A 17,138-nucleotide genomic window follows, 5' to 3' on the forward strand; every position below is an offset into this window, starting at 1 on the left:
TACATCGGTTAGGGTTAGCGTGTGCATCGGTTAGGGTTAGCGTGTACATCGGTTAGGGTTAGCGTGTGCATCGGTTAGGGTTAGCGTGTACATCGGTTAGGGTTAGCGTGTGCATCGGTTAGGGTTAGCGTGTGCATCGGTTAGGGTTAGCGTGTACATCGGTTAGGGTTAGCGTGTACATCGGTTAGGGTTAGCGTGTGCATCGGTTAGGGTTAGCATATACATCGGTTAGGGTTAGCGTGTACATCGGTTAGGGTTAGCGTGTACATCGGTTAGGGTTAGCGTGTGCATCGGTTAGGGTTAGCGTGTACATCGGTTAGGGTTAGCGTGTACATCGGTTAGGGTTAGCGTGTGCATCGGTTAGGGTTAGCGTATACATCGGTTAGGGTTAGCGTGTACATCGGTTAGGGTTAGCGTGTACATCGGTTAGGGTTAGCGTGTGCATCGGTTAGGGTTAGCGTGTACATCGGTTAGGGTTAGCGTGTACATCGGTTAGGGTTAGCGTGTGCATCGGTTAGGGTTAGCATATACATCGGTTAGGGTTAGCGTGTACATCGGTTAGGGTTAGCGTGTACATCGGTTAGGGTTAGCGTGTACATCGGTTAGGGTTAGCGTGTACATCGGTTAGGGTTAGCGTGTGCATCGGTTAGGGTTAGCGTGTACATCGGTTAGGGTTAGCGTGTGCATCGGTTAGGGTTAGCGTGTGCATCGGTTAGGGTTAGCGTGTACATCGGTTAGGGTTAGCGTGTACATCGGTTAGGGTTAGCGTAAACTCGTCCATAGGCTATTGCACACAGTGCATATGAGCCTCGAACACCTTCCAAACAAAAGCAAGTCTTGTAGTCTTGTCTGTCATCATTTAATTTTAGTGAATAACAATACAGTGAGATGGGGCTCCAAATGGAGGCGGAACTGGCGGGGTGTACTAGCAAACACTTTCCCAGTGACGTACAAACAACAAGGAATTATGCCCTACATTCCAGCTACTTATTTGGCAAACGACTTTTATCTGAACTGGCAAGCTAATTGTAATTTGTCAAACTAACAGTTGTTTTGCCAACTAATGACATCACTGCCATATGTCTACATAATTTTGATGACATGATGAACGAAACATTGTTTTGAATTTGAGTCAATGGCTATCGATTTCTGGCACTTTTCTAAGAGGCTATGAGGGCCAAGTCTGAAGCTAGGGGTCCACCCGACCTTTCCGTGAATTTTGGCGGTGTCGGGGAGCCGAGAGTAGGGTTAGTGTGAGGAAATAGCAGGCCATGGTTAAATAGATACCTTTTTTCTGGGGTTGGGGACAGAAGTTCATGTTGCAGGCCTGAGACATGGGGGGCTTCAGGTGGAGAACACACTGTGAGGACGGCTTCCCCTGGACCAGACACTGGACAGCACGCACCTGCACCCCGCCACCACACGACACAGTGCACTGGACAGAACAGTGTTGTATGATGGTATAAACAAATACATTCTGCATATGTTATATGAAGGTATGAACTAAAACATTCTGCATATGTTATATGATGGTATGAACTAAAACATTCTGCATATGTTATATGATGGGTATGAACTAATATATTGTGCATAGGTTGCACAACGGTATGAAGGAATACATTCTGCAAATGTTGTATGAATGTATAAATAAAAACATTCTGCTGGTGATGTATAAGGGTATGAACTAATATATTCTCCATAAGTTGTATGAAGCTATTGCATAAAAAAATTAATTCCAATTGTGCTATATTGTGGTATAAACTAATACACTATATTATATGCTATATGCTGGGTACAATATGCTGGGTACAAATCCCTATAGTGTTGTATAAAGCAAGGTTTTTCATGAAGTCATAAAGGTATACCTCAGACCAGTGGGAGGAGTACCATTCGGGGCGTGGGAAGGGCAGATGGTCACGGCTGGCTTTGTGCCCGGTCAGGACGGGCCGGGGGCATTCTGCCAGACTACAGCCTCTGTGCAGCACCACGGAGGGCTTGGCCACATGATGGCACTTCTTAGATGCCAGTTCTCTGTACTTCCCAGCTGAATCCTTCTCTGCACATTTAACGAAGCGTGTCTGGATGCCCCTCCCACAGGTTACAGAGCACTGGAGGAAGGTCAGCGAGAGGAAGGGAGACAGCCCAGTTTAATACTGTTTTTAGTTAATGTATACATTAATATTTAAAATGTTAAGTCAGATGACTGAAAAGATATAATGCTGAACTGTGCAGTGTCATACAGGATGAAAAGTCAGTGAGCTAACATTCTCTGTAAATATGCAGAGATTAGGGTTATGCCATGGTTATTTTATGATAGGGTTATGGCAGGATTATAACTGGGGTATGACATAGTTAGGGTTATGGCAGGATTATTACTAGGGTATGACATAGTTAGGGTTATGGCAGGATTATGACAGGGTTAGAGTTATGGCAGGGTTAGGGTTATGGCAGGGTTCTGACAGGGTAAGGATCATGACAGGGTTATGGTTATGACAGGGTTATTTTATGCTTTGGGTGATGACAGCATTAGGGTTATGACATGGTTATTTTATGCTTTGGGTGATGCCAGTGTTATGGTTATGACAGGGTTATTTTATGCTTTGGGTGATGACAGCATTAGGGTTATGACATGGTTATTTTATGCTTTGGGTGATGCCAGTGTTAGGGTTATGACATGGTTATTTTATGCTTTGGGTGATGCCAGTGTTAGGGTTATGACATGGTTATTTTATGCTTTGGGTGATGCCAGTGTTAGGGTTATGACATGGTTATTTTATGCTTTGGGTGATGCCAGTGTTAGGGTTATGACATGGTTATTTTATGCTTTGGGTGATGCCAGTGTTAGGGTTATGACATGGTTATGACTGGGTTAAGGTAAAGGGTTAGGATGACACGGTTAGTATTATTGTGACAAGGTAAAGAATTACGAGGGGATTTACTGGTCAGCGTGTACCTCATGCCACGTAGAGATGAACCACTGCACTTTGCGCTGTTTGGGGCAGCGTTTGATGAGGCAGGGCTCCTGGCTGCTGGGCCTCTGCTGGGAAGGACAGGAAGTGTCTGGCAAGATGTGCTGCTGTTGCCCAGGGCTGCTGCTGCTCTTGCACACCACACTCCTCCTCCTCACTCCTTTACCACAATGCCGAGAACACTGCAATACAGACAGTGTCATGTCAGCACTGAGAGACCTGTCAATTGATGAATCATCTCCACTTTTAGAGTGAAAGAACAGTGCTTGTATTAAAATATATCTATGTTAAAACAATTACATTATTTATTTTCAAGTAATGGTATTAGATATTGCACACAACTATACGATATTCGGGTCACTCATGCTTTACTGAAATTTTACGCAACCGCTTTTAGTTTGAAAGCTGATAACGGAAGTGACGTTAAAATACATCCTTAGATTAAAATACATTCTGGCAAATCTCTTCATTTAATTCTAAACCCCATTGGATTTACCGACTTGGCTGCCTTTGCTCAAGAAAGCTAGCGGTACCTGTTCTGCAATACAAAGCCTACATATTTTCACAGATTAACATGTCAAAAATACAGCTATTGAGGTCGTTTTTCAACCAGAGATTAGCAGCTGCTGCTGAAGAGATATTCGGGGTCGTTGAAAAAACAATAACAGAGTACCAGGACGAACTTTCCCGCTCTGAAGAGAAGAACACTCGTCTACAGAACCTCCTTGATGTCGCTATTAGACCTGAAATAAAGTTATATAGAGCAGGTTCGTGACGTATTTACTTGCTAGCTAATAACCTAGTACTTTCTGGCTTAATTATTTTCTTGAGTGTTGGTAGTATAGGAAATACAGCTAGATTTGTGTGATAACTACTTTACCAGTTAGTCCAACTTGTTAACATTTAAATTATTTGCTTGCTTATCTGTCATGGATGTTAAAGCACAACCGATGTGCTTTAACACTTTATTGCTTGCGCTTCGGGGGGTTTCGATAGGCAGGGTATTTGTGTAAGCACTGACTTAGTGACTACTGCTGCTGATATAAAACGCGCACTATGAAGTTAACATAAATCTGGGAATGAACAGTGCTTGTAGTCTACCACGGTTATATATATCGCTACTGTTCATTTTATATCCAATTCAACCTAGAGGTTTATGTTTACTTGTGTACGTATTATAGTGTAGGTATGTTGATTTGTCAATGACCAATTGTATCTGTGTTGGGCAAGAGTTAGTGTGTAGTCGGTCAAATCTCATGTCATGTGCTCTTCCCAGACGCAGAGCAGAGGCTGCAGCTCCCTCTCTGTGTAGAAGAGGTCCCCCCAGAGCACCTGGAGCAGGACTGTAGCCCCAGTCTCAGGCAGGAAGGCCCAAAGAACATTCACATTAAAGAGGAATTGGAGGAAATCAGGACCAGTCATGGTGAAGAGCGGGAGTCTGACACTTCCGTGTTCATATTCACTTCTCCCTGTCTGCAAAGGGACAATGATCAGGACCCACCACATACCTCACATGTACACCAAACCCAAAGTACAGGCATCACATACAGAGAGTTTAAAACAGAAACTAAAGAGGATGACGCCTCCCATTCCCTCTCCGAACCCATCTCTGCAGTGGAGTCAACCTATCGAAGTTCCCCCGCCAGGAGCTCCTGCAAGGTGTGCGGAAAGACTTTCCTCAAGAAAATGTATTTCTTCAAACACGTGCGAATGCACACCAAGATAAGAGAGCGTGTCTGTGGCGTGTGCGGAAAGCAGCTTGAATTGGAGGATATAAAAGATCACGTCCAAGCTCATATCGATGCCCATTTCACCTGTCACGTCTGTGGCAAATGCTTCATGAACAACAGTGCTCTGGGTTTACACATGAGGGTCCACACCGGAGAGAAGCCTTACCAGTGTCCCGTCTGTGGCAGGGGTTTCGCCGGAATCACCAACCTGACCAATCACAAGCGGAGCCACACGGGGGAGAAGCCGTACACGTGCACCGTCTGCGCCAAAGGCTTCAGCGTGAGCTGCAACCTGACACAGCACATGATGATCCACACCGGGGAGAGACCCTACCACTGTCCCGACTGCCAGAAGGGATTCATTACCATGGTCCGACTAAGGAGACACCAGATCGCGGTTCACGCGCAGGGCGGAAGCTTCTTCAGCCAATGACTGTGGCTACCAGAGCGCAGCACACAGAGAGACAGGTGTCGTGACGGTTCCCTGCTACTAGACCCACTGATGCAGAAGACAACATGACCCCTGGCATCTTGACAGTCCCACTTGGTCTCCTTGACCAAGTCTTAGCCTTGGGGCAGATAGGACCCAGGTATCTGTTAACCTGTGAAGTGCACTGTTTCTGTAATAACTGTGTCCTGTAACTGTGCCTGCTAGAAGATGAGCGTGAGTACATTTCACTACCAATAACCTTATCACAGTGCCCTTTCCGGCTGCTAATGATCGAGTGTCTCAACCACACCGCTCCCCCTTTTCCCCTCCAATTGCGCATTTCAAAATTCAAGTGCGCTGAAAATAAATCCCTGGAAGTAACTAGTCATTCATTTTAAAAAGTCTTAAAGTCAACATGTGATGTCGTTTTGAATGAAATAGTGATTGGCCGACATGTCACTAGGGGCGTGTACGTATCCCTGACAAGTGTTTGTTCCTGTAACGGTGATGTTTGTTTTCGTCTGATACTGTCTGTGTGTTTATGGTCATTATGTTTGATATTGTCTGAAACACCCTGCCCAATGTGATCTGGGTTGGAACAGGTCTCTCTTGAAAAGAAAATATTTCATATCAGTGAGAGAAATTGTATGAATAAAAGTAAAAAAAAACGAATTTGCCATAGCACATTGCAACTTTTACTTATGACATTTATATTTTAACTGGTCACGCGTACACTGACGAGAACAAGTACATGTCTTTCTTCACTACACACACTGACAACTCACAGGCCAAGGAGAAAAATTAGAAGTGAAAATGCGGAATATTCCCCACATCACTTATCCCAGTCAAACCCTCTCAGGTTTCCACAGGATGTCTTTGCTTGCTTCACTACACCTCATCGGAAATGAATAGGGCTGTGATATTTTAGTGCTTGAGTTGGAAGTAACACTTCACAATATTGACTTGTTCTTTAAGGATTAAACGTTACTATGATTTGAATAAATCCAGTCTTTTTCATTCTTAGAACTTCTTCGGGAACTGGGAGTTCTCGAGGGTCAATGGTGATTGACATCTTTCTGCAAGTCTGGTTGAGATATTGTACTGAACCTCTATAGAGAATAGAATGCACATGGAACTGCTATGTGACAGCATACATTCTTAACATCTAGCAAACAACCCAGATGTTTATACTCCAGTCAGGTGGAGAGATCTTTACCTGAGACCATGGTCCAATACTCCAGCCAGGTGGAGAAGTGTTTACCTGAGACCATGGTCCAATACTCCAGTCAGGTGGAGAGGTGTTTACCTGAGACCATGGTCCAATACTCCAGCCAGGTGGACAGGTGTGTGATTTGCAGGTCTGTTTTGTTATCGGCCTTGGTGTGACACACAGAGCTTCGGCAACAGTCTCCATCTTGTACTGGCTGATCTTTCTCAGACACTTAACCTGTCTGCTCTGCTCCCCTCCTCCGCAGGTCCGACTGCACGGCCCCCAATCCCCAACACTCCAGCTGAAACAACACCAGTCAAAAACAACACTAGCTTTTAACACCATTAAAAAACAACAATACCATTTAACAGTTATAAAATAATTTAACACCCACAACATCATTGTAATAAAAACAGTCTAAAACTATACTGGAAATAAAGTCTACAGACCTGGAAGGTGAAAAAATCAGTACTTCTGTCCCTGAGCTCCCCTCAGAAAATATTAATGTATTGTTAATTTCCAAATTACCCCCCCCCCCTTAAAAAACCCAGGATTTTATAACTGTTCACCCCTTTAGCTACAACACACCTGAATGAGTGGTGCATCAAATTGACTTAGTTAATAGCACCTGTGTGCCATTAAGGTGTTTGACATGATTTCCAGTTAAATACACCTGTCTCTGGGAGGTCCCACAGCTGGTTTGTACAATTCCCAACACTACACATGCAAGGTATGACATCAAAATGAAATAAGTTCTCGACTGCTGTGTTTACTCATTATACTCTTCTGATTTTTCTTCTGCTTGTTCTTAGACAGTAAATCACAACAGAGTAAAAAGCATTTGCTCTATGAACAGTCTGATTCAACTAAAATATATGAATAAATAGCATGATGTCACTATACGGTCTATTTAAACAGTCTGATGTCACTATGGTGCCTATATGATGTCATCATAAGGTCTCTATAAACAGTGTGATGTCACTATAGTGCCTGAAGGATGTCACCATAATGTTTCTATAAACAATGTGATGTCACTATAGTACCTGTATGAACAGTGTGATGCCAATATAGTATATGCATAAACAGCATGATGTCACTACAGTGCCTGTATGAACAGTATGATGTCACTATACTGTCTATATAAATAAAGTGATGACACTATAGTACCTGTATGAACAGTGTGATGCAACTAAAGTATATGCATAAACAGCATGATGTCACTACAGTGCCTGTATGAACAGTATGATGTCACTATACTGTCTATATAAATAATGTGATGTCACTAAAGTGCCTGAATTAACAGTATGATGTCAATATAGGGCTGGTTTCACAGACACAGATTAAGCCTAGTCTAGGACAAAAAAATCAAGTTCAGTAGAAACTCCATTGAGCTTGTTGTTTTAATCCTAGACAAGGCTTAATCTGTGTCTGTGAAACCGGACCATAGTGTCTGTAGTAACAGTATGATGTCACTAGTGTCTATATAAACAGTATGAACAGTGAACGGTAACAGATAGCCGCGCTGCGGTAGTGTGTTCAGTGTGGTGTCTGTAACAGACAGGATATGGAGACGTTCGACCTATGACAGGTTGACCTTTACTAGGGCTGTAGTCTGGCCGTGCTGTGGCCTGGACAGAAGCCCAGGAGATAGGAGGGTGAGAATGGCAGCGCTGCCTTCTGGCTGAAACCCAAGCAGTGCCGCCTGTCTGGTCACACCTCTAATCACTCAGCCCCCACACCGGATGATGTCAGGCCTTTAATGTCGACATGCACCTATTTTCATGGGGCAGTGCTGTCTCAATGCAACTTGTCTGCAGACACAGCAAAGTTAAATAACTCCGGGTCTCAGAATAATCTCCCCGTGAAGCCTAGTGACCACTGATCTGTTTTGGTCCGCTCAGCGAGAGGCCAGGGCATAAAGGGCTGTGTATGCTGACAATGCATGAGACCTGGGCACTTTCCCCACCGTCACAATCCTATGATGATTTGTTTTAGGACTGATCCTACGCAATTAATTCTTTTCAATACTTTTTTTGACGCGCATTACTGAGCCTTGAAAACACACATACCATCTCTAAAGAAGGCAACTGATTAGTAGCTAAAATATTTCACATAACACTGATGTCATCAAACTGATTTTAGATGCAGTGTCACATGAAATAACTAGTTAATATTGAGTCTGATATAACTAATGACAACATTTCCAAATGTTACTAGAGTGAATTTAATGACAATTTTGATGATGGAAAGTTCTGCACTAAATTGCTGCATACTTAGCAATGTCTTTATATTCCCAAGCCAATAAAATGTAATTTAGATAACAAAACAACCTGACAAGACCTGACTGGTTGCTAATCTTCATGGAGACTTGACTGGCCACATTTAACCAGGCAGGGCTGGATGAGTCTTGGTTTTACCAGGCAGGGTTGGGTCGGGCTTGGTTTTACCAGGCAGGGTTGGGTCGGGCTTGGTTTTACCAGGCAGGGCAAGGGGGGGGGGGGGGGAATTGTTTTTATCTGGCAGGGCTGGGTGGGGCTTGGTTTTACCAGGCTGGGCGGGTCTTGGTTTTACCTGGCTGGACTTGGTGGAGCTAGGTTTTACCTGGCAGGGAGGGTCTTGGTTTTACCTGGCTGGACTCAGTGGAGCTTGGTTTTACCTGGCAGGGCAGGGCTGGGTGTTGCATGGCATCAGTCCTGTCGCAGGTTTTGTTCGAGGGTTGCAGTACGATGTGTTCACCTGGGCTCTCAGATCCTTATAACATGCTGATTTGGTGTTCATCTGACCTGAACATTATTAAATAATCATTAGACCATAAATGTATCACATTACACTGAAACACTAATATAGCATAACGGCTGCATTCATAAATATTCTTTAGATTCATAGCACAGGTACATTTTTTGTGGAACATAGAAACTTAGGTTCAAGTAGTGGAAGTGTGGATGGAGATCGGGTTATGTTGGTGGAGGCAGTGTGTAATGGTCTTAGTACTGTTGGTGGAGGCAGTGTGTAATGGTCTTAGTACTGTTGGTGGAGGTAGTGTGTAATGGTCTTAGTACTGTAGGTGGAGGCAGTGTGTAATGGTCTTAGTACTGTAGGTGGAGGCAGTGTGTAATGGTCTTAGTACAGTAGGTGGAGGCAGTGTGTAATGGTCTTAGTACTCTAGGTGGAGGCAGTGTGTAATGGTCTTAGTACTGTTGGTGGAGACAGTGTGTAATGGTCTTAGTACTGTAGGTGGAGGCAGTGTGTAATGGTCTTAGTACTGTAGGGGTAGATATTGTTTAATGATCCTTGTACTGTAAGTGGAGACAGTGTCTATTGATCCTAGCATTTATTATCGGTGTATGTACTGTTTAAATATGCTAGTATTGTAGGTGGAGGTAGTGTTTAATGATCCTAGTATTGTAGGTGGAGGGAGTGTTTAATGATCCTAGTATTGTAGGAGGAGGGAGTGTTTAATGATCCTAGAATTGTAGATGGATGTGGTTTGTAGTGATCCTAGTATTTTATTTTTAGTATTTAACCCTTATTAATACATGTAAATCAAGCCCAGTTCAATCTTGTATTAAAGCCTGGTCGACCATGGGTCAGTCCAAACTATATACATGGACCAGCTGCATCTGGTCAGTTTGTTTTTGCTCCCCTAAATTTGGAGCGACTGTTATTGGAAATCAGTCCGTAGACCAATGTCTACACGGTAATCGTTGGTCAGCAGTGTAAAGCAGAAGGAGTCTGCCCTAATGTTACTGCAGATGGCGCAGCTACAACGGACAGCTGCAGGACCATTTTGGCTGGCTTTGGGAAAACAATATTGTCAGCTAGCAGCTACTAGCTTACCAACAGTAGCTAGCCATTTGCCCTATTCCTTGTGTTTTACATGAAGTAGCTATGACCGGCTGGCTGAGTTGCTTATTAGCTTATCATGCTAGCTTTTGTGGCATTGTCAAACTGCCTAAATGCTTATCATTGTTTCAATCTTGCCATTGTACAATGTCATGGCTTAGACTTGATAACATGAATACATTATTTACAGATATATTGTTTAAGATCTTGGTTATTTCCGACTGTAATTGGTAATGGACCTAGTGATCCTAAAGATGGCGCCACGGCGCTGGGTTACTTCAATTCAGACCCATGAAATATGTTCCTGGTGAGGCCCCACTCCTCAGGCTAGTGCTGGGTCAATAGGCCACGCCCATCCAGCTATTAACTGTCTAATTAGAGGGCTGGAGTGGGTTAAGGGGAGGAGTCAGAGGCCATGTTGAGGTAATGGTGGGAACTGTTCTGTGTGAACCACTTCACCCTGGCAGGGGCCAGTTAGAGCATTGTTACAGGTGGCTGCATGTCAGTGGAGCTGCCTCCTTTATGCCTTCCCATTGCCCTACCAATCAGGAATAACCTGCAGCCCCTCAGAAAGTAACAGGAAGTAAGGGGACAGACCGTTCGGATGTGTCTGTTGCGGCAAAGAACTGTGCATTTTAAGAAGCGGTCAATAAAACTGTTCCGCCCTCATGACATAACATCTGTGTAGCAATTCAATGTGTGCGTGGAGCACACCTCCAGCACAGGTCTCTGAGCACTGGGAGCGCACGATGGCCCAGCTGTAGTTGTGCTTCACCGGGAAGCTCTTCCTCATTGAGTACTCCCATCTGATCCCAGGGTTCCAGCCCTGCAGCAGGACCTACAGAGAACGAGACTTAATATTAGGCAAAAGCCACACACGCACTACACAATATACACAAAACAAGTTTTACACTATAGTCTACACTAACACATTATGAAATACAGAGTAACAGCAAAACATTGTATGTTACAAACCAGGTGGTTCGAATCCTGAATGCTGATTGGCAAATAGCCGTGGTATATGAGGCCGTATGCCGTGGGATTTACATCATGCCATGGGTTTGACATCATAATAAGACACCTCGGGTGTGTGTGGTGTAATTGCCAATATACAACACATTATAAACTTTTATAAACTGGGTGGCTTGAATGAATCCTGAATTCAAAGTGTCATCAGCATTCATCATCGAGGCTGTGCCCCTTCTAAACGGTATGAAGAAAACACGTCCTAATTAGTATGTTACATTCATTAGCTACAAAGCAAAGCTACAATTTCAAACTTGGGTTAGGGAATTGTTTTTATGCCGTGTTTCAACTGGGTTGTATGGTAATGCCTGGTAAAGTAGTTAGCTAGTTTAGTTGGCTAACAGACTTATTTGCAGAATAAAATAAAAAAACTTTTCAAGAGTGTCCAAATCGGTGTTAATTCAGTTGACTTGGCTTTTTTTTGTCTATAATTATATCTGGACAGGAGCAAGCACATTTTCTTCGGCACAATTTTTTGCATTAAATCCACTAGATAAATTACCCAAATGGTGTATTAGATCATAAGACGGTAATTTTATTTGACTTTCTGGCAGCTGTTGTGATATAAAGCCTTGTTCATCTTGCTGAGTAATCATGGTTGTGACTTTAACCAGGCCAAAAATAACAGAGTTACTTAGAGTTAGAGACACTGTCCATAGTGACCAACACTGTACATAGAGACCAACACTACATAGAGACCAACACTGTACATAGAGACCAACATTGTGCATACAAACCAAGACTGCACATAAAGGAGCATGGACAGAGAAGAGCTTTGAATGAGCAAGAGCAGGGTGAATAAAGAACCTGGGAAGGGATGTAGTTTTTGATGGAGATTTTGGCAAGCTCCCTGGTTTTATATATGGATAACATTAATGCTACATATAATTTAACATTAACTGCTTGACATGATTTACAGCGATTGATTGTGAGTTGGTAAGTGATATAAACTGCAACTTTAGGAGTGTTACACAGAACCTGTGGGTTGAGCGTTATTGTCTTGATCTCTGGCTCCAACAATAAGAAATAATTTGGGATAAATCATTAAAACCCAAAACCACTCCAGGACCTGGATTGCCTATGGGAGATTAATAGGTAACACCTAACATCAGGAACTGTCTTCCTTTTGAACGAGTATGATAAGTACACAGTAAATCAAACCAGTGCAACAACAAACCTCCACCACCAGTGTCTCGTTGGTAGGTCCGGCAGAGGTGAGGCTCTCAGGGCGGTTGTAGGGTCTTTTGTAGTCAAACAGAGCTCCGGCTATCAGGTGTCGGCCTGGCCAGTCAACTGTCCACTGCCCATTCAGGTAGTAGCGTCTCTGGGTGTTCCTGACAGACAGGTAGGAGCTGGAGGTGTTCAGCTCCACCACGCGGATACTTCTGGCCCCAGAAGGAATAGTCACCACTCCGTAATACTCTGTTAGCACAGGAAACCAATACAAGAGTCGGTGTCACAGAATGGATGCGATTGTAAACAGAAAATCAACATGCTTTATTAGACCGCTAAGCACTGGAGTTCACAAAGACACAACAAATCAACATGCTTTATTATACCTCTAAGCCACAGGTGTCAAACCGGTTCCACGGAGGGCCGAGTGTCTGCAGGTTTTTGCTCTCTCCTTGTACTTGATTGGTTAATTAGGTCACTGATTGGTTAGTTTCTACCCTCACCTGGTTGTGTAGGTATGAACTAGGAACCAATTTATAGGAAAAACCAAAAACCTGCAGACACTCGGCCCTCCGTGGAACCGGTTTGACACCCCTGCACTGGAGTTCACAAAGACACAATAAATCAACATGATTTATTAGGCCGCTAAGCACTGGAGTTCACAAAGACACAACAAATCAACATGCTTTATTAGGCCGCTAAGCACTGGAGTTCCCAAAGACACAACAAATCAACATGCTTTATTAGACCACTAAGCACTGGAGTTCACAAAGACACAACAAATCAACATGCTTTATTAGGCCGCTAAGCACTGGAGTTCACAAAGACACAACAAATCAACATGCTTTATTAGGCCGCTAAGCACTGGAGTTCACAAAGACACAACAAATCAATTTAATTCAAAACCTGATCCTGATGTTTCAGACAAACGTGTTATTAAACTCTTCAGTTAGAATTGGTAATTATTGTTTACATATGGCTGATTTACTGGAGTTCAGTGTAATTGTATTTGGTGTAATTAATCATTGGCACTGTGGTATTTGGCTTGGGTTATTTAAGGCTGGTTTAGATGTGTAATGTATGGTTATACCTACGGCTGGAGTAGTGTTGTTTGGCGTGGGTTTATTTAAGGCTGGTTTAGATGTGTTATGTATGGTTATACTTAGGGCTGGAGTAGTGTTGTTTGGCGTGGGTTTATTTAAGGCTGGTTTAGATGTGTTATGTATGGTTATACTTAGGGCTGGAGTAGTGTTGTTTGGCGTGGGTTTATTTAAGGCTGGTTTAGATGTGTTATGTATGGTTATACTTACGGCTGAAGTAGTGTTGTTTGGCATGTTTTTTTTTAAGGCTGGTTTAGATGTGTTACGTATGGTTAAACTTACGGCTGGAGTAGTGTTGTTTGGCGTGGGTTTATTTAAGGCTGGTTTAGATGTGTTACGTATGGTTAAACTTACAGCTGGAGTAGTGTTGTTTGGCGTGGGTTTATTTAAGGCTGGTTTAGATGTGTAATGTATGGTTATACTTACGGCTGGAGTAGTGTTGTTTGGTGTATTGGCCCTTGTATGTCTTGCAGGTGGAGTTATTTCCATTGCAGACTCCACATACATCAGGAGTTGCTGTAGATCCCAACTCACGATCACAGCCCGCTCTCTACAAAACAAAACACACCCTCACAGCTTCAAGAATTGAATTACCTTTTTATTTTTTGGGATTTGTATGTTTCTACAATTGCTGTAATACAGGCATCAACTGTAAAAGAGACCACAGTCTCAGTTTGAATTTTCTGTACAAATAACGGCAAAATAAAAATACTGAACCTTGTCTTCATGGACACCAACACCTTAAAATTCACACATTACAATTGTTTTTAAATAAATAGGAAATAAGTAACATAATAGCTTATATTACCTCACACAAGCCATCGATGCAGACATTGGAATTGTCCTGAGAACACAGAGTCCCATCTCTCACTTTACTCGACAGAGCATAGAAGAAGTCATATCCATCCGCATAGCAGTAAAGCTTACACAAGTCATGATCTGGAGAGAAGAATCAATAGAGCTTTAGTACTATCTCAATTGAGTCAGCTATAGCCCACCTTGTATGGGGAAAGCTACAGTAAACTGTTTATGAAATGAGCAAGAGTACTCTTTACTTAACTACAGATCTCTAGTTAAGAAGTTACCTATGGTAGTCTGAATGTGTATTTAGCTATAGGACTAAACTTGGTTTATAGAGTTAGCTACAGTACTCTGTTTAGGGAGTTAGCTACAGTACTCTGTTTAGGGAGTTGGCTACAGTACTCTGTTTAGGGAGTTAGCTACAGTACTCTGTTTAGGGAGTTAGCTACAGTACTCTGTTTAGGGAGTTAGCTACAGTACTCTGTTTAGGGGGTTAGCTATAGTACTCTGTTTAGGGAGTTGGCTATAGTACTCTGTTTAGGGAATATGCTATAGTACTCTGTTTAGGGAGTTGGCTACGTTATTCTGTTTAGGGAGTAGGCTACAGTATTCTGTTTATTCCAGCTCAGAATGACATTAGTATTTCATTTTAAAAGCAACAGCTCCAACCTGGGCAATTTTTTTACCCATGTGGAACATGGGGAGTTAAATCATGTTGTTTAAAAACCAAGTTCCACGGCCAACCGATGACAGTCTCAGCGTTAGTGGTGTGTGATCAACAACAGTATAAAAGGTCTCTGGAAAGCCAGTGAATTGGGTGGAACAGTGTTTCCTCCTATGCACACAATGTAGAACATAAATAAAAGTAGCAGCAGAGGTTGTGCTCTGACAGGTCTGAAGCCAGACAGATGGACACTTGGAATAGAAGTTCTACCTGAAAAGCAGCTTGCAAAAAAACAAGAGACTTTTGAAATAAATTAGATAATTATTTGGGTCATCTGGGCTTTGTGAAGGGGGAGTTTCTGGGCTGCCTTCCAGACCCTGGGGACGGTACCAGAGCTAATACTCAGATTGAAAATATGAGCCAACGCCCCAGTAATCAGGGGAACGGCACGCTGCAGCCAAACAGGGTCAAGCTAATCTGCCCCAGTGGATTTTTTACATCAGTGCTGAGTCAGGCATGTGGCAGATCATAAGTGCAAACAGCTAAAAACAAAGATGCTCAAGTACTTGACAGACGTGCCATTTAGAGAAATATAAAATTAATGGAGTTAGCAACAGTACTCTCTTTATAAATTTAGCTACAGTACTCTGTTTAGGGTCTCGTTTAGGGTTTGGGGTCATGGGTTACAGACCTAGCATCCACTCTAGTGTAGGTTTAGGGGTCAGGGACACAGACCTACCATCCACACTAGTGTAGGTTCAGGGGTTACAGACCTACCATCCACTCTAGTGTAGGGTCAGGGGTTACAGACCTACCATCCACTCCAGTGTAGGTGCAGGGCTCAGGGACACAGACCTACCATCCACACTAGTGTAGGTTCAGGGGTCAGGGGTTACAGACCTACCATCCACTCTAGTGTAGGGTCAGGGGTTACAGACCTACCATCCAATCTAGTGTAGGGTCAGGGGTTACAGACTTACCATCCACTCTAGTGTAGGTTCAGGGGTTACAGACCTACCATCCACTCTAGTGTAGGGTCAGGGGTTACAGACCTACCATCCACTCTAGTGTAGGGTCAGGGGTTACAGACCTACCATCCACTCTAGTGTAGGGTCTCCAGCTGTAGTACCATCCTCTGAACTGTTGGCTGTTGAACTCAGCACACTGTGCTGCTCTGTAGTCCAGGCTGCCAACAGGACAGTCCTTAGTGTTACACAGTTTATATGACCTGGAGGAACCTTCACAGAACTTCCCCCCGTACATCGGCCTGGAAGGGACAAACAGAACAAACTACAGAGTCAGCTAACCTGGAAAATGTGTTGTGATTCTCAGCTGTCTTGCTGTCTCTCCTGTGTATCCCTCCCTCACTCTATCTCTACTCTGTATCTTCTTCTATCCATTAGTCTCTCCTCTATCTCCCTCTGTCTCCTAATGTCTCCCCTCCGTATCTCCCTCTGTTTCTTACTATCTCTCCTCTGTATCCCTTCCTCCCTCTATCACTTTCTTAATCTGTCCATTTCCCCAGGCAGCATTAGATGATCAGCTAATAACATCTTTATTATAGCCTGGAATTAGCCTCCAGCATCTTTCACTAAATCAGCTGTTTCCCTGCTGCCTGACAGGCTCAGGGCTTTGCGGGGTAAAACATGAAGGAATAAGGTCAAACATTCACTGACTGATCAAATTAGACAGAGCTGCCAAGATACTGACAGAATGGCTGGCATGATGACTGAGTTACAAAAGCCCTGACTGACAGGCCGTCTGTTTGTATGTGTGACTGATTGCCTGGTTGGTTGGCAGACCAACTAGCTAAGTGGCTAAATGGCTGACTGGCTAAGTGTTTGAACGGCTGACTGGCTGACCTGATGAGACCCTAGATTAGTCTAATGAGTGATACATGTTAGCATATACAGTTTGTCTGGTGTTGGTGCAGTAGCTTTCTTGGCGGAGCATTATAAGTGGGTGTGTGTGCGCGCGCGTGTGTGTGTTTGCGTGTGTACTTGGGGTTGGAGCAGTTTCTGTCCCTGTAGGTGATTCCACTCTGGCAACTTCTGGAGCATGTTGACCATCCAGACCATTCTGACCATTGACCGTGGACCTGTCTGGGGCCTTCTTCACCTTGTTTCACACACTGACCACGCCGACACCACTACAGACACACACACACACACACACATCAAAATGACATCAAT

At 43.5% G+C, this 17,138-nt stretch overlaps 2 protein-coding genes across 2 annotated transcripts in view; one reads left to right on the forward strand and one right to left on the reverse strand.

Annotated features, from left to right (window-relative positions):
* The window catches only part of LOC105016491 (A disintegrin and metalloproteinase with thrombospondin motifs 16), a 43,525-nt gene that overhangs the window by 1,446 nt on the left and 24,941 nt on the right, over window positions 1–17,138 (reverse strand). Inside the window, exons 12-22 of the mRNA XM_034286950.1 lie at window positions 16,947–17,095; window positions 16,041–16,213; window positions 14,290–14,420; window positions 13,908–14,031; window positions 12,386–12,630; window positions 10,897–11,020; window positions 8,996–9,122; window positions 6,436–6,640; window positions 2,954–3,151; window positions 1,866–2,108; window positions 1,288–1,435 (exon numbers count right to left, since the gene is read on the reverse strand). Coding sequence (XP_034142841.1) covers window positions 1,288–1,435; window positions 1,866–2,108; window positions 2,954–3,151; window positions 6,436–6,640; window positions 8,996–9,122; window positions 10,897–11,020; window positions 12,386–12,630; window positions 13,908–14,031; window positions 14,290–14,420; window positions 16,041–16,213; window positions 16,947–17,095 — 1,867 coding nt within the window. The remainder of the gene's footprint in view (window positions 1–1,287; window positions 1,436–1,865; window positions 2,109–2,953; window positions 3,152–6,435; window positions 6,641–8,995; window positions 9,123–10,896; window positions 11,021–12,385; window positions 12,631–13,907; window positions 14,032–14,289; window positions 14,421–16,040; window positions 16,214–16,946; window positions 17,096–17,138) is intronic.
* LOC109616752 (zinc finger protein 559) lies at window positions 3,397–7,502 on the forward strand. Its single transcript, XM_020055111.3, has 2 exons — window positions 3,397–3,736; window positions 4,246–7,502. Exons 1-2 carry the CDS (start codon window positions 3,544–3,546, stop codon window positions 5,130–5,132), a joined length of 1,080 nt encoding a protein of 359 aa, XP_019910670.2. The 5' UTR covers window positions 3,397–3,543; the 3' UTR covers window positions 5,133–7,502.

This window comes from Esox lucius, chromosome 16 (assembly GCF_011004845.1).
Source record: "Esox lucius isolate fEsoLuc1 chromosome 16, fEsoLuc1.pri, whole genome shotgun sequence".
Lineage (NCBI taxonomy): Eukaryota > Metazoa > Chordata > Actinopteri > Esociformes > Esocidae > Esox > Esox lucius.